The sequence below is a fragment of the Podarcis bocagei genome, assembly GCF_964188305.1.
Source record: "Podarcis bocagei genome assembly, chromosome: 14".
NCBI classification, from domain to species: Eukaryota; Metazoa; Chordata; class Lepidosauria; order Squamata; family Lacertidae; genus Podarcis; species Podarcis bocagei.
In genome coordinates, this window is record NC_138139.1 from 15,154,254 (window position 1) to 15,178,892 (window position 24,639).

Here is a 24,639-nt window from a genome sequence, read left to right on the forward strand (position 1 = left end):
CTGAGCACAATGAGAATTACTTTAGAGTCAACATTCATTCAGCTGCGCTGTCAGCCCAGCATTCATTTTCCAGATCTTGTTTGACATTTGCATGCTGCCAGATTAATCTGGCTGCAAAGAACACTATCGCCTGCAGGTAGAGAAGTAAATACACTGATAATATTTGAGTGGCTTGACAGTTGTGTCGGCGCATGGAAGCGATGCAGTTTAGCAAGTGAAGCAAGAAACCGCTAAGAGACGGAGCTGCTTCACAGGTCAATTCTCGGGGAGGTTGCAAAGGGTTTGCCATATCTTGAAGACGCTGCCAGCTTGAGATGGTTAAAGAGGTGCACAGAGCCCTTGCTGCCACTTCCCCATGCCTCTTTCCCAACTCGGGTTGGCAGTGCCTGCGGCGTGCAGAGCAGCCCAAGCCCAATCCTTGCTGTGACCTGATCTTTGCTGCGACAGCCTCACTCCACTGCAGCGCTTCTGCTTCCGGGGTACAGGGCCCTCTCAAACATACACATGCCCCCCCCAACCCAGACATTTCCTTTAAAATGTAAAAATCTGCCAGGATGGGCGTGTTGGCACCCAAAAGGAGGACACGTCCAGGTTTCCCCAGATGTCTAGCAACCCTAAAGGTAAAGGTAAAGGAAGGAGTATGCAAAATTGGTTTATAAGAACAAAGGTGAAATTTGAATAACATTATGTCAAGCTTGAATATATGACAACAAAGGGAAAAATTGGAGACATAATAGTTGAAACGTATAACTTAAAATAAGTGTTGAGAGAAGGTGAAATATTGCTGAATAAGATTTTGTAAAAGGGAACACAGAAAAGGGAGATGTGGGGGAGTCAAGAAAGAGGGTTATGTAAATAACATTCTTGTTTCTATGTCTTTTTTTCATGCTTCCCCCCCCTCTTTTTTTCTTTTGATGTGTTTAATGTCTGTATTTTTGGTATTGTATTGCTTTTTGTGATTTTGTATTTTCTTTGTGTTTTTATTTGTGAAAACTTAATAAAACATTTATAAAAAAATAAAATAAAGGTAAAGGTAAAGGGACCCCTGCCCATTAGGTCCAGTTGTGGCCGACTCTGGGGTGGCGGCGCTCATCTCGCTTTATTGGCCGAGGGAGCTGGTGTACAGCTTCCGGCTCATGTGGCCAGCATGACCAAGTCACTTCTGGCGAACCAGAGCAGCGCACAGAAACGCCGTTTACCTTCCCGCCGGAGCGGTACCTATTTATCTACTTGCACTTTGATGTGCTTACAAACTGCTAGCTTGGCAGGAGCAGGGACCAAGCAACAGGAGCTCACCCTGTCACAGGGATTCGAACCGTCGACCTTCTGATCGGCAAGTCCTAGGCTCTGTGGTTTAACCCGCAGCGCCACCCGCGTCCCGTCTGGCAACCCTAGGGTGGCACAATTTAAAATGGAAACAGATGCCCCTAAATATTTTCTTGGATCCATGGATCCAAGAAGTGCAACAGCGTTTCCTGTTCAGAATGAAGTTTTAGTCATGCTTCAGTCCTTCGTTTATTAGCATGCACCTCTTTTAGGAAACTCGGTAGAAGGAAAGTCCTCCGTGTGGGTGGGATTAGCATGGCTGTATGTGTTTTAGCAGAGGAAAATGCTCTCTTTAGTAAGGCTGATTTGATAGGCTGATAATGGAAAATCAGTTCTCAGCATTGCTTATCAAATATGAACAAATGTCAATGATAGAGAAACTAATATGCATTTTAATTGCATGTAGCTGATTGAGGGTTTAAATCTGTTGTGAACATGATGAAAACAAACAGAGCATGCATTTGAAAGTAGCATTAGTAATCATCACCATCATAATCATAGCATTTCTATAGGAACTTGAGGACATTCAAAATGTTTCACATAATGTTACGGCAAGTGGTATTTGTAGTATGATCAGTATTAATGGTAGTAATAGCATGTAGATGTTTGTTGTGTGTGTATATATATATGCACTCTGGTCTAAACCACTGAGCCTCTTGGGCTTGCTGATGGGAAGGTCGGCGGTTTGAATCCCCATGACAGAGTGAGTCCCCGTTGCTCTGTCCCAGCTCCTACCAACCTAGCAGTTTGAAAGCACGCCAGTGCAAGTAGATAAAAAGGTACCGTTGTGGCAGGAAGGTAAATAGCATTTCCATGCGCTTTGGTTTCCATCACAGTGTCCCGTTGTGCCAGAAGCGGTTTAGTCCTGCTGGCCACAGGACCCGGAAAGCTGTCTGTGGACAAATGCCACAGCCTGAAAATCCCTCAGCCTGAAAGCGAGATGAGCAACACTACCCCATAGTCACCTTTGACTGGACATAACCGTCCAGGCGTCCTTTACCTTTACCTTACCTTTACACAGTATATACCATACTCTGCCACTATCTATCCTCTTAAATCGTAATTTAAATTTTAAGCCTCATAGGGGCAGCAGGGATCTTCCTTTTAAGGGGGTGTGGTATCACCATATTCTGTGAAGTGCTGGGTCCATTGAGAGCACTACATAAATATCAGAAAACGGTGTTTCCAAGCAGACGCCTATAATCTCGTACTTGTGTGGCTTCTGATAAGAGTCTCCAGGCTCCTGGAATGACACCAGGGGAAGTTTGCGACACAGTTTCCCAACAGAGTTGAGAGGGTAGCAAACCGCTTTTATATATTTTATTTTTAAAAGGGTGCTTTTAAATTATTTTTTTAAAGTGCATTTATCACAGCCTGCAATGAGCGGTTTGACATGTAGGTTACGAGTTGCTGAGCTGGCAGTCTCTGAAGGTCGTGCTTATGTTACAGGTTTCATTCCAGGCCATTTCTGAGTCTCCAGGACTGAAAATCTCGGGCTGTGTACTGTACATTTGGCCGCCACTGCAGCAATTCATCTTCTAGCTGTCTAAAGGCCTTCTTAACATTTCCCTGCTGAAACTTAAATACAGTCACAGATGTTCACTGTTGGCTGAGCTCATTGCTCTGCTGACCTCTTTTTTTAGCAGCCGGTGGGGGGGGGGGCAGTATTTATTTATTTTTTAAAAACCACATTCACTTATTCATTGACTTGTTCAAAGCCTTAATACGTGGCATTCACATATAATGTATTGCATATGTGCAAAGCTTTGCTTGCGTTCTGTGGAAGGCGGCTGGCTGCAACACTCATTCCACTACAGTGGTACCTTGGGTTAAGTACTTAATTCATTCTGGAGGTCCGTTCTTAACCTGAAACTGTTCTTAACCTGAAGCACCACTTTAGCTAATGGGGCCTCCTGCTGTTGCCGCGCCGCGGGAGCACGATTTCTGTTCTCATCCTGAAGCAAAGTTCTTAACCTGAAGCACTATTTCTGGGTTAGTGGAGTCTGTAACCTGAAGCGTATGTAACCCGAGGTACCACTGTATTAGCTTATGGGGTTTTTTTTTGCATGTACATAAGAGGAAGGTGACAGATGTATTGTACAGTGGTACCTCAGGTTACGTATGCTTCAGGTTACAGACTCCACTAACCCAGAAATAGTACCTCGGGTTAAGAACTTTGCTTCAGGATGAGAACAGAAATCGTGCTCCGACGCCGCAGCAGCAGGCCCCATTAGCTAAAGTGGTGCTTCAGGTTAAGAACAGTTTCAGGTTAAGAACAGACCTCCGGAACGAATTAAGTACGTAACCAGAGGTACCACTGTATTGGTATTCTTGCTGCTGCATCCCTGAAACTGGAAGTTTGTTTCAGGCATTTTATACCCTGCCTTTGAAGGAAAAATGACCTTCGGAGCAGCTTAAATAAATCAACTACTAAGGTGGTTTCTGACTTGAGGCTCACCGTCTAAAAAGTCATGACACGTGAGGAAAAAGGAACTGGAGGGAGGAGGAAGAAAGCAGGCTCAAAAAAGAATGTTTGGGTCAGGCACCCCCTTCCCTCAGGCAGCTGACTTAATGGCAGTCACTGCACCCAATTCCTACATGTCTTAACTAGGGATGTTGAACAATTTTGATGGAAACAGGAGTAGAAATTGCCAATGTAATAATGTTCCTTGTGTTTTTATATTTTGCTAGAAGAAGCCCAGAGTGGCTGGGGCAACCCATGGGTGGCATATAAATAATAGAGGGGGGAAAGGCTGACGCGAGGTTGCCCAGTTAACTTTGTGCTGAATGGGGATTTGAACTCAGGTCTTTCTAGTCTAAGCCCAGGACTCTATGGAAAACTGTCCGGCAATCCCTCTTGCTCATCTCAGTGGAATTTCTCCAGCTTGCAGTTGCAGTGGTGCCATGTGATTCAGGTGCCATGTGAATAGCAATAATTTTTATTTATTACCCCCACATGGCTTGCTTATGACAATTTAAAATACATTATTTATTTATTTATTTATTTATTTATTTATTTACCGCCCTATACCCGGAGGTCTCAGAGCGGTTCACAGAATAAAATCCAAATATAAAACCACAAAATACATAATCAAAATAAAAACAACAACCCAATAACCCCCACTCCAAAAAAGCACATTTCAAAAGGGCATAGGATCCTCACAACATTCAAAGTAAGACAATTAACAAACCTAGACAAGAGCCAATCATTGGAAAGACCATGATCTCAGAAATGTTTGCAGCGATATTTATTGGCAACCAAATTAGCCAGGTGCCTTTCTGATACAAAGACAAAAATCGCTTTGAAATAAGAGTGGGAAGGGAAAAAATTAGCTTTGGTTGTTGAGCAGATGTAATACTATTCAAAAATAGTTTAAAAAACTTAGAATTACAGAAAATGCAATCATCTGAATATACAAGTCCTATGAGATTGACATACTTTTGTTTAACTGTTAGTAGATGAATACAGAGTGATTCTTTGCAATGTTAATATACTGCTGGTTCATGTCTGCTTTTTCTTTATTGATTACCAGGCGAATACCTACGAGAAGTACTGGGGGTTCTATCAGAAATATGGAGGCCAGAGTTTCCCCCAGGATCACGTGAAGAAAGCAATTGCTGAAATCGAAGAGATGTGCAATATTCTGAAAATGGAAGGAGTGATTGTGAGAAGACCAGAGCCACTTGACTGGTCGACCAAATATAAAACGCCTGACTTTGAGTCCACCGGTAATTGCTCAGTGACTTGGAATGTGCAGGATCGATTTAGAGCATGCCCACATCTAAGTCGTACATGTAAAGCACATGGGAATCCTGGGAAATGTGGTTTAAGGGTGCCGGGAATTGTAGCTCTGTGATGGGTAAGCTGCAGGATTCTTTGGAGGAAGCCATGATTGCGAAAAGTGGTAAAAACATGCTTAAAATGTACATTGTGGATGTGAACCACGTCTCCGTCTCCTCATTATTTTATAATGTATTGTTTATTCGTTATTGATGAGATTTGTTTCCTCTTTTTAAAAAAACAAAAAAACTTTAAAGTCCTCGTGACAATTCATAAAGGACAACAAGAGCCTACCGTTAAGCAACTTAGTGTATTGCTAGCTATAGTTTCACAGGGACTTCATGTTGTTTACAGTAAAATAGTACAGTCCCTTCTGTTAATCTAGATCAGGGGTTGGCAAGGCTTACTGAAATATACTTGGAGTCGAGAGTGGATTTCATGCTCTTTATTCAGCTCATAGTGGTGAGGAGGAATGGAAGTTCCCCCAGAATATCTGCTTTATATACATTATTTACACAATGGACCCCACATGATTGGCTAATTCCGGGATTCTCCTGTAGGCCAATCAGGTTGCGGATTCACTTCCACCTGGAGCTGGATTGGGTGGCTCCTGTGGACCAATCAGACTGCTGCATTCTGGATCCTATTGTTCTAGGACCAATCAGGCTGCTGCATTCTGAATCCTATTGTTCCAGGACCAATCAGACGGCTGCATTTTGGATCCTATTCAACTCAGTACATAACACTTACCTTGCCTGGGCCGGTTCACTGCCATGGAGACCCCTCCGTGGGCCCGATTGCGGGCGTGTGTGAGTGTGCGTGTCCACAATTTTCAGCATCTGTGTCTGCGCAGACACGATTTCTGGCGCTACTCGGCGAGTCCCCACACCACGCTGCGCCAGTTTAATGCAGCACGCAGGGACTCGCCGAGCGGGTGGCTCGGTTTGGGGGCAGCTCGTGGGCCGGTAAAATGACCCCTGTGGGCCACTTGTGGCCCATGGGCCTTAGGCTGTCGGCCCCTGATCTAGATCTTGCTAGGCCTACATAGACATCACTGTTATGCTGTTGTGATGTGCTTTAGGCACACAGTGGAGCAGCCATGATGGATTAAAATGGATGACACGCTAAAATGTTTGTCTGCCCCATACAAACTACTTGAAATTGAGTGTAGTGTTTTGCTGCTTTTTGATAAAGGCTTGGCATTCTGGTTAAGAGTGGCAGAAACAGCCATGTCCCCAAAAGAAGGTTGGGTCCTAACACATTTTGGCAAACCGACGCTGGGAATCGAGTTGATTTGTTTCGGTTACATTCAGTAGCCTGTGGTTTGTTTGTTTTTTCGCTTGATGTGTGGAAGCTTCACTCCCTCTTCCACTGGGTTGCTACTGAGCAAAATCGAACCTTGACTGGGATCCGGTGTGCAGGATTTGTGCTGCTGTTGATTGGATCCCCATATCAAACACTTTGTTCTTTTGGTAGGGATGTACGCAGCTATGCCAAGAGACATTCTGCTGGTCATTGGGAACGAGATCATTGAAGCGCCGATGGCTTGGCGCGCTCGTTTCTTTGAATACAGAGCGTATCGGCCCATCATCAAAGAGTACTTCCGCCGCGGATCAAAATGGACCACAGCACCAAAGCCCACCATGGCTGATGAACTTTATGACCAGGTATTATTATCCGTTTGGCTTTCAAGCAAGCAACTATGGTGGCAGGAGCAAGGGTACCTTCCTGGTGATATTGGAGTACAACTCCCATCATCCTTGACCATTGATTGGCCATGTTGGTGTTGGAAAAACGCCCTGGGAAGGCTGCCAGTGTGGTGTAGTGGTTAAGAGCGGTAGTCTCGTAATCTGGGGAACCGGGTTCGCTTCTCCGCTCCTCCACATGCAGCTGCTGGGTGACCTTGGGCCAGTCACACTTCTCTGAAGTCTCTCAGCCTCACTCACCTCACAGAGTGTTTGTTGTGGGGGAGGAAGGGAAAGGAGAATGTTAGCCGCTTTGAGACTCCTTAAAGGGAGTGAAAGGCGGGATATCAAATCCAAACTACTACTACTACTACTACTACTACTACTACTACTACTACTACTCCTCTTCTTCTTCTTCTTCTTCTTCTTCTTCTTCTTCTTCTTCTTCTTCTTCTTCTTCTTCTTCTTCTTCTTCTTCTTCTTCAAACTTCCCCAAGTCTCCGGAGTATTCCCCTTTATAGTGGAATACCGCTTTATAGTGGGAAGGTAAATGGCGTTTCTGTGGAACGCCCTCCCATCAGATGTCAAAGCGATAAATAACTACCTGACATTTAGAAGACATCTTAAGGCAGCCCTGTTCAGGGAAGTTTTTAATCTGTGATATTTTACTGTATTTTTGGTTTCTATGGAAGCCGCCCAGAGTGGCTGGGGAAACCCAGCCAGATGGGCGGGGTACAAATAATAAATTATTATTGTTGTTGTTGTTGTTGTTGTTGTTGTTGTTGTTGTTGTTGTTGTTATTGTTATTATTATTATTATTATTATTATTATTATTATTATTATTATTATCGTATACATCATGTGAGTGTCTGAGTGAGCGTGAGAAAGGAAGTCTGTGTTGTCTCTTCCTTCTGAGTACTATTGGAAGTTGTCAGGTAGTTGTTTATCTCTTTGACATCTGATGGGAGGGCGTTCCACAGGGCGGGTGCCACTACCAAGAAGGCCCTCTGCCTGGTTCCCTATAGCTTTGCTTCTCACAATGAGGGAACCGCCAGAATGCCCAAATCATACTACAAATCATAGTACCACTCGCTGGAGCAGCTCGGATAGATAAAAATCCTAACAGTTGACAGGGGCTGATGGGAGCTCAATGCCAACAATAATATCTGCAGGACCATCTGTGTTCCTCGCCCCAGAACTCAGGGTTTGGCCCCAGCATGACTGCATTGGCAACCCTCCCTGCTAGAACTATCAGCCCTGTAAAAGCTTAGGCCAGGCTTCCTCAACCTCGGCCATCCAGATATTTTGAGACTACAATTCCCATCATCCCTGACCACTGGTCCTGCTAGCTAGGGATCATGGGAGTTGTAGGCCCAAAACATCTGGAGGGCCGAGGTTGAGGAAGCCTGGTTTAGGCAGATCAGAGGTTGAGAAATGGCGCCGTGTGATTGCCCTGAGTAGTGGGAACAGTCCTAGTGAAGGCCTGTGTGTGTCTTTTGTCTTTCTGAAACCAGGATTACCCCGTTCGCACTGTGGAAGACAGGCACAAGCTGGCTGCACAGGGCAAATTTGTCACAACTGAATTTGAGCCGTGCTTTGACGCTGCAGATTTCATACGAGCCGGAAGAGACATCTTTGTGCAAAGAAGTCAGGTGAGCAGATCGGTTCCTTTTTTTGCAGTATAATTTTTTATTAATTTTTTCAAACATCTGCACCATAATCTTCTTATCAAATAGTTACATTGTTTCATAAATTGACTTCCCACTCTCATTTCTGCAGTCTTTTTACTCAGACCGCCTCTACTGCATTATATCTTTATCTATTACAAAAGTTTCTCTGGTGCAATTATTTTATCATTTTTTTCTTCCTCTGCTTTTAGCTAGAATCCAGACTTCAATTTCATTTGGCTATAGTGTTTTTAAAAATAGTCCATTCTTCTATGAAAAGTTCACCATTTTGATCTCTTAATTTCACTGTCAGCTTTGCCATTTCTGCGTAGTCCAACAACAAAATTACACCCATTATTCGTTTTTTAGTTAGATTTATTTGTTGGTTAGTACCAGCTTTTATGCTGACTTTGAAAAGCCTGCTGAAAACTTTTCTATTCCGCTATGCCTATGCAGACAATTAAGAATACACCCCCCCCAATGCTCTATTGATGTTCAGTTTAAATATCTGCCTCTCTCTGTCCCTCCGTTGCGTCAAGTTGGCGGAGTTTTGCGCTTTGGGAATATGTTGATCGGAGTTAATGCGGCATGCGTTTGTTAGTGGCGGAGTTTAGATGAGTGATTTATGTCATTCCCCCTTTAAAAAAGCTCAGCAACTCTGGTCAATCCTCAGTGACAATGAGTAGATCAGGTAGATCACTGCCATTTTTTTTAAATACTGGGAGTAGATCGAAGACTCTTGGGCGTTGGACGGGCCTGATATATGGCTTACTGTTATGCTACAACAGCAGCGAGAATACTTATTGCAAAGTATTGGAAGACACAAGACTTACCCACTCTGGAAGAATGGCAGATGAAGATGATGGACTATATGGAACTGGCAGAAATGACTGGCAGAATCCAAGACCAGGGAGAAGAAATGGTGGAAGAAGACTGAAAGAAATTTAAAGATTATCTACAGAAATACTGTAAAATTAATGAATGTTAAAATGATGTTGGGCTGAAAATAAGCGGTTTTTGTATCAAGGCTAATAAGAACATGTAAATATAGATAGTTATTTGGATGAAAATATATAGTTATAATAGGTTACGATTATAGAGTAAAGACAAATGAAAGAGGGTAAGGATTTGCTGAAAGGACTTTGTAAACAGGAATACAAAAGGGGAGGTGTGAGGAGGTCAAGGAAATATGCAAATGAACTTAAAGATATTGAAAAATGGATTATTTCTTTTTAAGATATTGTTCTTTCTTTTTTCTCGTCTTTTATTTTTTTTAACTACTGGGGTTTTATTAGGTCTTTTTTCTTTTTTTGGTAATTTTCTTGTTAGCTGTTGTTCTTTTTTCTTTTTTCTTTTTTGTATGTGTTGTGTAAAATCTTAATAAATATTTTATATAAAAAAGAAAAGATATATGGCTTACTGTTGTTGCAGATATTTCTTCTGAAACAACTAAAAGTCTAAATCTTGCTCTCAGGTTACTAACTACTTGGGTATTGAGTGGATGCGGAGACACCTTGCGCCGGAATACAGAGTGCACACCATCTCTTTCAAAGACCCCAATCCCATGCACATTGATGCCACATTCAACATCATCGGACCGGGCCTCGTACTTTCTAACCCAGACCGTCCGTGCAATGAGGTAAGGGCTCTTCAGACATATAAGAGCAGCCCTGTAGGATCTGGCCAAAGACCCATCTATTATTGCTATTAGTATTATTATTTATTGAATTTATATACTGCCGTCTACCCGGGGGGTCTCAGGGTGGTTCACAGAACGAAATCAAAATATAAAACCACAAAATAGGTAATCAAAATAAAAACAGCAACCCAATAATGCCCCTGCCCATTTTAAAAGGGCATAGGATGTTAATCAAATCAACCAAGGAATGTTTTTGCCTGGTGTCTAATGAAGGTGCCAGGTGAACTTCCCTGAGGAGAGCATTCCACAGATGGGGAACCACTGCGGAGAAGGCCCTGTTCTCGTGTTGCCACCCTCTGGACCTCTTAAGGAGGAGGCACACGAAGGAGGTTCTCAGAAGATGACCTCAGGGTCCGGGTAGGTTCCTATGGGAAGAGGCGGTCCTTGAGGTATTGCGGTCCTGAGCCGTTTAAGGCTTTATAGTTCAAAACCAGCACTTTGAATTGGGCCTGGAAACTAATTGGTAGCCAGTGCAGTCAGACCAGGATCGGTATAATATGCTCAAACCGTGTTGCTCTGGTGAACAACCTGGCTGCTGAATTCTGCACCAGCTAAAGTTTCCGAACAATCTTCAGAGGCAGCCCTATGTATATTGCACGGCAGTAATCTAGTCCAGTATCCTGTTCTCACAGGGGTCAACCCATGGGAAAGCAGGACCCCCAATCACAAGAGCGCCCCCCCCCTCTGCAGCTTCCGGCAACTGGTAGTCAGAAGCATCGCAGCCTCTGACCATGGAGGCAGAACATAGCCTTTGTGGATAGTAGCCCTTGATAGCTTTCTCCTCCATGAATTTGTCTAACCCTCTTTTGAAGCCATCCCAAGTTGGTAGCCATCACTGCTTCTTGTGGAAGCAATTTCTGGTGTGTTTCTAGGCCTCTTCCCTGCGGCACTAGCTGATTATGTGCAGGGAGTTTGATGCAGGAGAATATTCAAACATCCTGTTCACACACCTCCATTCTTAAAGTGGTAGAGTCCTAACAGGGGAACGGAAGAGCCCTGTTGAATCAGACACAATGGCCAGTCTAGGCCCACGGGTGCTTTCGGGAAGCTTGCAAGCCGAAACTTTTCTGAACCCTTTGAACAAGTCGCTAGGTGTCTCGTCAGCAATTGTTAACTAAGCCAAACATTATTTAAGCCCTTGTTTTTGCAGCTGACCTTGGGCAATTGCGTGCAAAGGTTGTGGTTCCTTTTTACAGCTCTTAAATTTGTGTGGGCTCTCCCTTGGACTCCTGATCTGTTTTTGCTCCAGCTAACAAAAGGACTGTACAGTGGTACCTCGGGTTACAGACGCTTCAGGTTACATACGCTTCAGGTTACAGACTCCGCTAACCCAGAAACAGTACCTCGAGTTAAGAACTTTGCTTCAGGATGAGAACAGAAATCGCACAGCAGTGGCGCGGTGGCAGCGGGAGGCCCCATTAGCTAAAGTGGTGCTTCAGGTTAAGAACAGTTTCAGGTTAAGAACGGACCTCTGGAACGAATTGAGATCTTAACCCGAGGTACCACTGTAGTGAGGGAAGCAGGTGGCACTGTGGGTTAAACCACAGAGCCTAGGACTTGCCAACCAGAAGGTCAGCGGTTTGAATCCTCGCGATGGAGTGAGCTCCCATTGCTCGGTCCCTGCTCCTGCCAACCTAGCAGTTTGAAAGCACATCAAAGTTCAAGTAGATAAATAGGTACCACTCCGGCGGAAAGGTAAATGGCGTTTCCATGCGCTGCGAGATGAGCGCCGCTACCCCAGAGTCGGTCACTACTGGACCTAATGGTCAGGGGTCCCTTTACCTTTACCACTGCAGTAGATTGCTTCATTTAGCAGAACTATTGCTCCGTTTGTTACCCTGCAGCTTCCTTGGGCAGAAAGATGCATGTAGCCAGTGCCAGATTTACGTATAAGCTAAACAAGCTATAGCTTAGGGCCCCACTCTCTTGAAGCCCCCCCCCCAAAAAAATAAAGAAAAATAAAGCTGGATATACATTTCCAAAATAAAAGATAAAAAACAAATAAAATAAAACCTACATACAGCAACAGTGTTTTGTGTTGTGTAGGCTCCTATGATGCAAGTAATGGGCCCCAGCTGCTAGCCTGCTCCCTAAAATATCACTGGTTTGCTATTATTATTTCATGTTATAGCAAGTTTCTAGAGACTAGATTATGAGTCTTTGTAAATTGTGTTTCTAAAGGAAATTCTGTTATTGCCAAATGCCAGTGTGTTTGCATTATTAAGTTTGTTATGAATAAGAAATCATTTTGATTTAGAGCTTAATAATTATTTCACTATTAATATACTTCTTAATTGTATTTCACTATCAATATACTTCTTCTTAATTGTATTTCAGTTCAACAATTGCTTTGATAAAATACATATTTTGTTATATGCAAATGGCTTAAGATACCTATTAGGTCCATAAATTACCATGTAGCATATACCGGTATTCAACACAAAAAACAGGGACTATTTGTTGTTGACAAAGGACAGCTGGACATATAAAGGGACCCATTCCCTTCAGTAGCTTAGGGCCTCATCAGACCTAAATCTGGCCCTGCATGTAGCATATGGGGAATACGTTTATCTACATGAGAGGAATAGCCTACAAAAGCTGGCATGAGTGCTAGAGGGGAAGAAATTAGTGTGTGCTCCCTTTTAAAATATCTTATCTGGTGGGGGTGCTAGAATCATCTGACGGGCCTCTATGGGAAGGAGAATAGTGGACAAGATGGACTTTGGGTCTGATCCAGGATAGCTCTTGATCTTCCTTTGCGGTGGGTGGCCAAAGGAGGATGTGGAGTGTTTTCTAGGGTGCTATCTGCACTATAATTTAAATCAGTACAATACCGCTTTAAACAGTCATGGCTTCTGTGGCAACCTTCCTTAGTAAAGATGGGAGTAAGGTAACATGACCGGATTTTGGGGTGGTTTTAAAATTTAGACTCTCCCTGTCTAAATTTTTAGAGGTCTGCATGTCTAGGCCTGCACTGATTGCGTGTCAGTTGAGAAGTACAAAGTACAATGTCATTGCATGTGAAATATAATATATTGAAACTGGATCCTATCAGACTGCAAACATTTTAGGAATATTTGAGCAATTGGAAAATATTAGACACCAGTGTCAGCACAATACATTTAGCTCCAGACTGAGATTGCATTCACATGGCAGTCTATTCCATTTTCATAAAATGTTTCCCTAACTGATAATTTCCACATTATTTTTCAGCTTTCACACAATTTAAAAGCCACCTCTGGAGCTATTGTGCTATATAGTAGCACTCGCTTCCATATTATTTGCAAATGGATTCTTTTCTGGAAGCAAATAACATGGACTTGGCTGCTAAACTTGAACTATATTTCACTATAGTTACAGAAGGGGCTTTTATGATGTGTGAAAGCTCAGATATAATGTGGAACTTAAGGGAAAGATTGAAAATGGAATGAAGTGCCATGAAAAAAAGGATGCTCGATGTCTTTCTTTGATGTGCAAGTAGAGAGCCCTCTTGTGATGAAAACTAAGCAATGCAACTTCTGCAAACTATACTACATTTTCTTATAAAGACCTTGGGACCAAACTAGATTTGATGCAGAATGCATATTTTCATTTTAGCATGCATGCATTTTAACATGCAAACGCTAAGAGTAGCAATGGCGATCATAATAAGGATTGTAGGAGGCAAGGTCACGGGTTTGATCCCTGTATGGGTGCACATTCCTGAATTGTAACGGGTTGGACTACTAGATTATCAATGGAGTCCCTTCCAACTCTATTATTCTTAACCCTTTCCTCTCCTTCTGTGATCCCGCAAGACACACCCTCTTCTGTGAGTGCTTGTTTGCATTGGGAATAAATCCCACAATGGTTTAAAAAAATCTCTTCAAAATTGAATCTCTTCAGTTTGAATCTCTATCTCTTTTAGATCGATCTCTTCAAGAACGCAGGCTGGACGGTGGTTCACCCTCCATTGCCCCTGATCCCTGATGGTATGTTTAGCTTATTCCCAATTTTGAAGACGAGTTTTGCAAAGCAGAAGTCCCAGACTTCACCCACCCAATGGGAGTGCTAAATATTATTTCCTGTTTATATTTGCATCCAGACCACCCGTTGTGGATGTCCTCTAAATGGCTCTCTATGAACGTCCTGATGCTGGATGAAAAACGTGTGATGGTCGATGCCAACGAAACTCCAATCCACAAGCTGTTTGAAAGTCTCGGTGGGTCAAAATGTTTAGGGATGTGCATAGTTGCCAGGAGAGGTTATATTTATTAGATATTATCCTTCCTTCATTCCTCACGCTTGTGAGTTCAGCAGAATGCATCCCTTTGCAGCTTAAAAGGGAAGCTTAGATAGGTTAGTTTTAGCCTTTTAATTTAAGTAATCCAGGATGCTTTAAGGAGGACTGGATTCTCCTGGTATTTCCTATGTTCTCCAACCCTGAAAACAATAATCACTTATTGTTGTTTTTTTAAAAAAGTAAAACAGTCTTGTAAAAAGTAAAAAAATGACATTTACTCATTCAGTATTCCCCACTGAAGAACAGCAGAGTTAACAGCAGCTTTGTTCAGGCAGGCTTAAAATGGTAATCCAGTTACAAATACATTCTTTAGTCTAGTTCAAAATGGAGTCGGTGTGGCTCAGACATTGCTGGGATGAGGCGAAAGAGCAAAGAGAATGTGCCCAGCCGGGTGAGGAGATTATATGTGGCTACACTTTCCCACTGTCAGGGCACATTGGGAGTGGCTCTCAAGAGTTCTGTCTAGCAAACTTACAGGAAAACTCTATGAGCTTCAGCTCCTATCATGTGCCTATCTAGCAAACCTGCACTGTTGGTTTGATTGCATTGTAAATATCCCATGCAATGTAGTGTGTAAAGGTAAAGGGACCCCTGGCCATTAGGTCCAGTTGTGACCGACTCTGGGGTTGCGGCGCTCATCTCACTTTATTGGCTGAGGGAGCCAGCGTACAGCTTCCGGGTCATGTGGCCAGCATAACTAAGCCGCTTCTGGCAAACCAGAGCAGTGCACGGAAACACCGTTTACCTTCCCGCTGGAGTGGTACCTATTTATCTACTTGCACTTTGACGTGCTTTCGAACTGCTAGGTGGGCAGGTGCAGGGACCAAGCAACGGGAGCTCACCCCGTTGCAGGGATTCGAACCGCCGACCTTCTGATCGGCAAGTCCTAGGCTCTGTGGTTTAACCCACAGCGCCACCCGCCTCCCTAATGTAGTGTGTAAGTGAAGCTTAAAGGAGCAGCTAATTGGCAGGGCTGCAGTGGCATGACAGAGAAGGTGAAAGATATGGCTCTGCCCCAGGGCCTCTCTAGGCCAGAAACAGAAAAACCTGTGACTCCTCTATGCAGTTCCTACCATCCTTGGCAGCGGCGTAGCGAGGGTTGTCAGCACCCGGGGCAAGGCAAGTAATTTGCGCCCCCTAACCTGCCGCCGCTGCCAGCTTCTTCTTGCTGCTGCCTGGTCTGGTCTGGTGTGGTTCTCTCCCGTGCTCAGCGCTGCGCTGGGCGGCCACTGCACTGTCCCTCCCCCAGATAGTCCCTCGCTCTCTCTCTGCACCGCACGCCTGGCACCCACCCCCTCCACAGTGGGCGGCGACCCAGCGGCTCGGATCGGATTCGCACAGCCAGCACTGCAGTGAGAGAGAGTGAGTGAGCCAGGTAGGGGCAGAGAGCTGCGAGTGCGAGCGCCCCCCCCAGATGTTGCGCCCGGTGCGGCTGGCCCCCCCTGCACCCCCCACGCTACGCCACTGATCCTTGGTAATGCTGGTTGGAGCTTATGGGAGTTGGAGTCCAACCGTCAGGCCACAAATTTCCCCATCCCTACTCTCTGGCAACTCTTAAGGCAGGTGTGGGGGACTTTTGACCCTCCAGATGTTGCTGAACTTCAAAACCCATCACCCCTGGGCTATGCCAGCTGGGGAAGACGCAGAGATATGAAGAACCAGATTTAAGCCTGGAAAAATAAGAAATTTGAGAGAACTGAAATTGTCTGAGCCATTTAGGGGTAGCTTGGCCAAAATGGCCTTGCAGGAGGATCCCCACTGTTGGGAGAGGGGGTTCAAGCCCAAATCTCCTTAAAATATGCCCCAAACACTCTATGACACATGCTGTGTTGTAAAGATAAAAAAGGTAAAGGACCCCTGAATGGTTAAGTCCAGTCAAAGGCGACTCTGGGGTTGCGGCGCTCATCTCGCTTTCAGGGCGAGGGAGCTGGCGTTTGTCCAGACAGCTTTCCGGGTCATGCCTTCTCCTAATGTAATGCCTACTTTTGACAATAATGAGTTAATTCCTCGCTCTGGGCATTCGTAGCCTGACAGTGCTGTGACACACATTATTTTTTTAATGAAATTTTTACCCCACCTTTCCTCCCAATCTCATTTTGCTGCATTCACTGGGGGATATCCAACACTAGTCATAATAATTAGTTAATAAGCTATTGAATTCAGTGGGTCTGGGTAAAATAGGTAAAGGACCCCTGGACTGTTACGTCCATTCAAAGGCGACTATGGGGTTGCGACTCTCATCTCGCTTGGCGAGGGATCCAGTGTTTGTCCACAGAAAGCTTTCCGGGTCACGTGGCCAGCATGACTAAACCACTGCTGGCACAACAGGACACCGTGACAGAAGCCAGAGCGCACAGAAAGGCTATTTACCTTCCTGCAGGAGTGGTACCTATTTATCTACTTACACTGGCGTGCTTTCAAACTGCTAGGTTGGCAGGAGCTGGGACAGGGAGCTCACCCGTTGCGGGGATTCGAACCGCCGACCTTCTGATTGGCAAGTCCTAGGCTCTGTGGTTTAACCCACAGCGCCATCCGTGTCCCCTGACTGTGTTGTAAATGAAGGAGGAGCTGGCCATGGTACCAGACATGTTTGCACAGCTCCTCATAACCCTGTGTGTAAATCTGAGTCAACCTTCACCAAAGGGTCTTGCTTCGCTTTCTTTTCATCTGCAGGCATTTCGACAGTCAAAGTGAACATCCGCCACGCCAATTCCTTGGGAGGAGGCTTCCACTGCTGGACCTGCGACATCCGCCGTCGTGGTACCCTGAAGTCTTACTTTGATTAGGCAGGGTGCAGCTTTGTGAAGCTGCACGCGGTTAAGTTTGCATGAGCTAGGCGTAGGCAAATGAAGACGAGGAGATCGGTTTCATCTTTCTGCTTAAAAAGGGTGCGAGTGCATGGACTGCAATACTTGGGACAGTGCCCACCTCCCCACCCACCCCAACGGAGGTATCATGAACATTGTGCCCTAAGAGCCTATTCACACATTACACAGAGGCAAGCCCAAAATGTGCCTGTATGTTCCGTGGTTTTTTTGGTCCCCCCCCCCCCATTCATGCATATATTTGTTCAGAAGCTCCACTGTGGTGGACATGGCTCATTTCCAGATGCACAGGATTGCAGCCGTAAATCACTAAATCCACGTATCTTTTTTTAAAATTCCCTTTTTAGAAGATGCCTACATTTTCAAAGGGCTCCTGCTCCTCTTGGTTTGATCCAGACTGTTAGTTGCTGTTGGGTCCCATCTGAAATCAGTAGAACACTCTGTTGGTTAGAGCATGGCGTTGATATTGCCAAGGTTGCAGTTTCAGTCCCTCGGGGTCCCTTCCATTTCTACAATTCTATGGAAGTGACCTGTTGCTGACCTTATTTCCATAGGACCTCAGTGCCTCTGGCATACTCTGAATCTACAAAGCACTGCTGAAACTTTTGTTACGTGAATACAATACTGGTAACAACACACACAACGTAACAGGCTGTATGCAACTGTGTAAATTCTATTTCAAAAAACAATTCAACAGATCATATCACAATATGTAATTCCAATGGCAAACTTATCATATGACCGGAACATATTCTGAGAGATTAAAGTCCAGCGGATTGATCAGGAGATACAGTCTATTCAGCTCTTATGTTAGGAATATAAGATCCTGATTTGACCTGACTGGAAGAGTCTGTGATCAGGAGAAGGAATACCAGGAGGAATGGATGAAATTCAAAGACTATTTAGCTAAGTATGTTAATTGGAAAAGCTTGCAAATATTAGATAAGCTTAGGATTCAAATATGTGAGGATAGGAATTAAGATGTTTAAAGCTAAATTAGAAAGAATGAAAGATGTTAAGTGATTAAGTTAATTTTTTGAGAAAATTGATTTTGGAAAACTGTTAAAATGATATACACTGAAATTCAACCAGGGGGATTTGAGGAAGTCACGTAACAATGTTATCAAGATTGGTTTAATTACGGTTGGGATTTATGTTTGTTTGTTTGTTTGTTTGTTTGTTTTAAAATTTTGTGGAAAATCAATAAAAAAATTGGGGGGGGGGGAGATCCTGATTAATCCGCTGGACTTTAATCTCTCAGAATATATTCCGCTCATATGATAAATTGGTCTATGGAATTACATACTGTGATATGATCTGTTGAATTGTTTTTTGAAACAGAAGTTATACAGTTATATACAGCCTGTAAGGTTGTGTGTGTCGTTACTCTGAATCTAACCTTTCCTGTATTGGTTCTGTAGCCTTTGAAACAACTTGGGTGCGCCCTCAAACCCTGTAATGTGTGAAGTGGCCCTTAGCTCGTCTAGGCCAAAGTTGCAACTCCTCATCAGCAGTACAGGTCTTCTGGCTGGCTTTTTGAAAGACTTCCACCTCCCCGTGAAGTTCCTTCTTACCTTCACTTCCAGGATGCACAAACTTCAACAGTACTTTTCAGCCTCATAGAGGTCAACTGGTTGATACTGCTCTACATCTACCTCTTTTCAAAAAGGCAGCTAGAAAGGTTAGACCTGATTTTTAACAGAAATCTTTCCAGTATCTTTTCTAGTTTGAGTGTGTTTGTGGATACACATCACACTTCATAAAATTTAAGGCAAAATATTTAAATACACAGATCTTATATGGACCTTGGTTTTTACTGATTTTGTATAAGCTATTTAGGTTAGTTTGACTTGTGTTGTTGTTGTTTCGAAAAGGTTAAGCCCCACGCTGATGCGGCTGTAACTGAATTAATTAATCATGTAGGAATAATATAATGCCCTCTGTGGACCTGCCTGACACCCATTCATTGGAGTAGGGGAGCTAGATGCTTGCAATCCATCACACAAAGGCTAGGGATCCTCGTGAACTGAATTTGGTCTGCATTTTTAAGCAAACAAGCCTGATTTGGGGGTTCCTGGTTTGCTACACAGATTGGCTCAGTGCTATCCTTCTATTTCCCTCCCTTCTCTGTTCTTTGCGATACACTTCTGGAAGCAGTGGCGCGCTTCACACATTCGCCAAACTATGACATGCATGTCTCCTGATGTACGCTGTCAGAACTGTGCCTAACTCACTCTCCCTTTCCTGCGCCGACAGGAAGGAAACCATTGTGCCTACGGCTTACGGCTCGGTGCAAAATTGATCCTCGAAGTCTGTTTCTTTCCAAACAAACCACAAGAGGGAGAGCTTTTCTCCAGCAGCATGTACCAGGATTGTTGCTTGTTCACAGCACACCATAGCTTGAGTTTCTTCGATGGGTGAATGCAAAACCAAGTGTGTACCTTGTCATGAAATGCACACCAAAAGAATATGCGGGAAACTGTGTGATATAGAATCATAGAATCATAGAGTTGGAAGAGACCACAAGGGCCATCGAGTCCAACCCCCAAATATAAAGTTATACAGTATTTGCAAAATTTGCCGGACCAGAAAAAGACTGATCTCTCCATCCTTAAAGTTGGCACAACCTTTGCCCTTTGAAATGGGAGATTCCTAAAGGTCCACCTTAGGAGGCCAGGCCCTCATATATAACTCTGAACCTCATGCTTGTCCTAGATGACTCAGTTGTTAGAGCATGGTGCTGATAACACCCAAGGTTGCAGGTTCGATCCCCTTATGGGTCAGCTGCATATTCCTGCACTGCAGGGGGTTGGAATAAATGATCCGCAAGGTCCCTTCCACCTCTACAATTCTATGATTCTACTTAATATAATATAGAATTTTGCACGATGCAGAGAAAATGGGTAGGTAATTCCCCTCCCCCCCCCCAGCTAGAGCTTGGGGACTTTAAATGAAGCTGAATGTTGGGAAGATTCAAGGCAGACAAAATAAAAGCCCTCAAGAATGATGATGATGATGATGATGATGATAATAATAATAATAATAATAATAATAATAATAATAATAATAATAATAATAATAATAATAATATATTATTTATACCCCGCCCATCTGGCTGGGTTTCCCCAGCCACTCTGGGCAGCTTCCAGCAGAATATTAAAATACAATGATTCATCAAATATTAAAAGCATCCCTAAACAGGGCTGCCTTCAGATGTCTTCTAAAAATCTGATTGTTGTTTATTTCTTTGACATCTGATGGGAGGGCGTTCCACAGGGCGGTGATGGCTATCAACGTGGATGGCTTTAAAAGAATAGACAAATAAACGAATAAATATAAAAGAATAAACAAGTAAGGCTATGTTTTACTTCTGCTGCTTCCGAATGCTAGCTGTTGGAAACCACTGGAAGGGAGAGGGGTCTTGAGTTCAGGTCCTGCTTCCAGGTTCCCCTTAGGTCTCTAGTTGGCCACTGTTTTCATGAGGTGGTGGTAATGGCAGGAAATTCACGCACATAGCCCCTTACTCCAGTGGATGGGTCTGCAGGTGGGTCAGGAGATGGGGCATGGCATGGTCACCTTCCTACACAATCACATCCGCATAGTGCTTTCTACAGCTCTAGACTTTGCATCTAGCGACCTGGTTTAGGAAGTAGTTCTTATTTCAATGTATCTTCTCTCGATGAACATCACTTCTGGTTTGTTTGTTTTTAAAGTTCCCATGTGTGCCAACACATTTGATTTTGTGAGCTTGTTTAGATAAAGGAAAGGCTTTTTATTGTTGTTGTTGTTATTATTGTTAATAATCCTTAGCAGAAATGCCAAATCGTGGGAATTTTAAGGATACCCACCAGTGCTGTAAATTAAGTTTTCCATACTGATTTCCTCAATATGTATTTTTATGCCGATAAAACATGTTTGCATTTGTGAACTTTTGGTGTTTCTTGTTTTGAGGGTTGGTTTTCTGCCTGGGACAAGAATGGCTACACCCCGACCCCCACTCACCCCAGAAAACCCAAATCCTCTCTCTCTGTGTGTGTGTGTTTCTGTCTTCAGACATTCACACTAAACATTTAAGGCACATTCAACACACATTTAAAACACATTACTTCACCCCCAAAATATTGGGAATGATAGCATAAGGGTGTTGGGAAGTGTAGTTCTGTGACAGAGAAATGATAGTTCCCAGAGTTCTAGGATGTGGGGAGTCATGTGTATTGAATGTGCTTTAAATACATCTGCTCTCTGTCTGCCTCCCACAACCCACAAAACCCATTTTCAATAGGTTATTGTATTTTAGTGTTCTGTTGGAAGCCGCCCAGAGTGGCTGGGGAAACCCAGCCAGATGGGCAGGGTATATATAATAAATTATTATTACAGTGGTACCTTGGGTTACATACGCTTCAGGTTACATACACTTCAGGTTACAGATTCCGCTAACCCAGAAATAGTACCTTGGGTTAAGAACTTTGCTTCAGGATGAGAACAGAATCGCACGGCGGCAGCAGGAGGTCCCATTAGCTAAAGTGGTGCTTCAGGTTAAGAACAGTTTCAGGTTAAGAGCAGACCTCTGGAACGAATTAAGTATGTAACCAGAAGTTACACTATATTATTATTATTATTATATTTACTGTTCAGTCAGCTGTAAGCCTGCAGATACATTTATTGATTTCATAAAATTTATACATTGCTTGGTGGTAAAAACACCTCTAGGCAGTTTACGAATACAGTGGTACCTCGGGTTAAGTACTTAATTCGTTCCAGAGGTCCATTCTTAACCTGAAACTGTTCTTAACCTGAAGCACCACTTTAGCTAATGGGGCCTCCTGCTGCTGCCGTGCCGCCGGAGCACAATTTATGTTCTCATCCTGAAACAAAGTTCTTAACCTGAGGTACTATTTCTGGGTTAGCAGAGTCTGTAACCTGAAGCATTTGTAACCTGAAGCGTATGTAACCTGAGGTACCACTGTAAAAGATAAAACAAATAATTTGTTTTCAACCATACTTCACAACATACAGAAGTCAAAATACTAAAACGGATTAGAATTACCTTAACCTTCTACGCACCTGGGCAGGCTTCTCTAAACAGGGATGTTTTTAGCAGGCGCTGACAAAAGTACAGTGAAAGCACCTGCTTGTCTCAAGAGGCAGGGAGTTCCAAAGTCCAGGTGTTGCCACACTAAATAATCAAATTCTTACAAATGTGGAATAGGTATGAGGTAGCACTTGTAGTCAATAGGACCCATGCTGTCTCCCCACCAGCAGTCCCTTTCTCCATGCAGAGCCCAGTCTACATTCGGTCATTTCTCCTTGTGACAAGCAACACTGAGCTAACCAGGTGTCCTCAGGGCACAGTCATTTGCATGAAAGGAGGATGTTCCTGATCAATTTCATGACCAATCAGGTGCTTGCTGAAAAGTTCCAACTTTGCCCTGCCTTGGTGCCTTCCAGATGTTTCTGGTGTTCTAAGAAAAATGGCTCCCTTTCCCTTATGGGTTATTCCAGAACCTATCTAGAGTCCTTAAGTGGGTTCCCTATCGGTAGGAGAAATAATAGAGGCCGACCAGAGGATATGGGACACTGATATATACCAGAGTATATAGGACAGAGTAAGGGACACGGGTGGCGCTGTGGGTTAAACCACAGAGCCTAGGACTTGCCGATCAGAAGGTCAGCGGTTCGAATCCCCACAACAGGCTGAGCTCCTGTTGCTTGGTCCCTGCTCCTGCCAACCTAGCAATTCGAAAACATTTCAAAGTACAAGTAGAGAAATAGGTACCGCTCCGGCGGGAAGGTAAACAGCATTTCCATGCGCTGCTCTGGTTTGCCAGAAGCAGCTTAGTCATGCTGCCCACATGACCCGGAAGCTGTACGCCGGCTCCCTCAGCCAATAAAGCGAGATGAGCACCACAACCCCAGAGTCGGCCACAACTGGACCTAACGGTCAGGGGTCCCTTTACCCTTTACCTTTAGAGTATATTGAGAAGCAAAGCAGCTGGTAAGCCTGATCTCTATTAACTGTTGCAACAGGGTCCCCACTCGCCACACACAGGAGGGCGGCATAGCTGTCAACTTTTCCCTTTTCTTGCGAGGAATCCTATTCGGAATAAGGGAATTTCCCTTTAGAAAAGGGAAACGTTGACAGCTGTGGAGGGAGAAGGACCCTGAACAATGGTGCACAAGTCCTTATATAGACTTTTGAAATTGTCCACTCTGTAGCCCATGACCCCTCCTCTCCAAAAAAATCATACATACATCACAGAAGGTCTGTTCTTAACCTGAAACTGTTCTTAACCTGAAGCACCACTTTAGCTAATGGGGCCTCCTGCTGCTGCCGTGCCGCCGGAGCCCAATTTCTGTTCTCATACTGAAGCAAAGTTCTTAACCTGAAGCACTATTTCTGGGTTAGCAGAGTCTGTAACCTGAAGTGTATGTAACCTGAGGTACCACTGTACTTGCAAAACCTCAGACTTCTGCAAGCGCTTGAAATGAATGCTTGCAAAAAAAAGAAAGAAAGCATCATTTCCTGTCTTGTTTTTGAAGAGCTGCTTGTGGGAAAACAGGCATGAGGGATGCTCCCACCACAGAGCACACTCTTGCTCTCAAGTCTAGCCGTTATCTGCATCTGTTTCTAGAATGCTTCATAATTGTTGTCAAATGGCTTGAAAAGAAAAAGGCAGTAAAAAATTGGGATGCTGCAACGCTAGAGGGCGCTGTGAAAGCAGCTAATTGTCCAGGTCGGAATCCGCTTGAGAAAGTAGTTTTATTGGTTAGATTTTATTTCTTAGCTGACTTTTGCGATCATAAGAGACTGAAGTAAACCTGCGCACCTTTACCTAGAAGTAAGTCCAAAAGAGTAGTGTAAACCTTACTCCCAAGTAAGTATCTTGTAGGATTGCAACCTTCACCGAGTTCCATAGGTGCCAACTCCCCAGGATCCTGGGTGCCCAAACACCCACAAATTTCCCCATGAAGGGGCCAGGCACCCACAAATTTCGGTGCCACGGCCGTGCACGCTGTGTGGCACCCACGGCCCCAGGCACCCACAGCCGCGGGGCCAAGTTGGTACTCCTGCTGAGTCTAGTCCAAATGCCGTTGTTTGTTGAATTCACTATAGCAGGAGTTAGGCATTACAGTGGTACCTCGGGTTACATACGCTTCGGGTTACAGACTCCTCTAACCCAGAAATAGTGCTTCAGGTTAAGAACTTTGCTTCAGGATGAGAACAGAAATCGTGCTCCGGCGACGCGGCGGCAGCAGGTGGCCCCATAGGCTAAAGTGGTGCTTCAGGTTAAGAACAGTTTCAGATTAAGAACAGACCTCCGGAACGAATTAAGGACTTAACCCGAGGTACCACTGTAGTTTAATGTTGCTAAA

The 24,639-nt window shown here is 44.0% G+C and overlaps 1 protein-coding gene across 1 annotated transcript in view; it reads left to right on the forward strand.

The window, feature by feature from the left end:
- Positions 1-21,193, forward strand: part of GATM (glycine amidinotransferase) — a 35,257-nt gene extending 14,064 nt beyond the window's left edge. Inside the window, exons 3-10 of the mRNA XM_081170074.1 lie at positions 4,860-5,055; positions 6,584-6,774; positions 8,307-8,444; positions 9,934-10,098; positions 14,066-14,129; positions 14,243-14,359; positions 17,114-19,746; positions 19,855-21,193. Of these exons, the coding sequence (XP_081026200.1) occupies positions 4,860-5,055; positions 6,584-6,774; positions 8,307-8,444; positions 9,934-10,098; positions 14,066-14,129; positions 14,243-14,359; positions 17,114-17,226 (984 nt within the window). The 3' untranslated portion in view covers positions 17,227-19,746; positions 19,855-21,193. The remainder of the gene's footprint in view (positions 1-4,859; positions 5,056-6,583; positions 6,775-8,306; positions 8,445-9,933; positions 10,099-14,065; positions 14,130-14,242; positions 14,360-17,113; positions 19,747-19,854) is intronic.
- Positions 21,194-24,639: the final 3,446 nt, after the last annotated feature.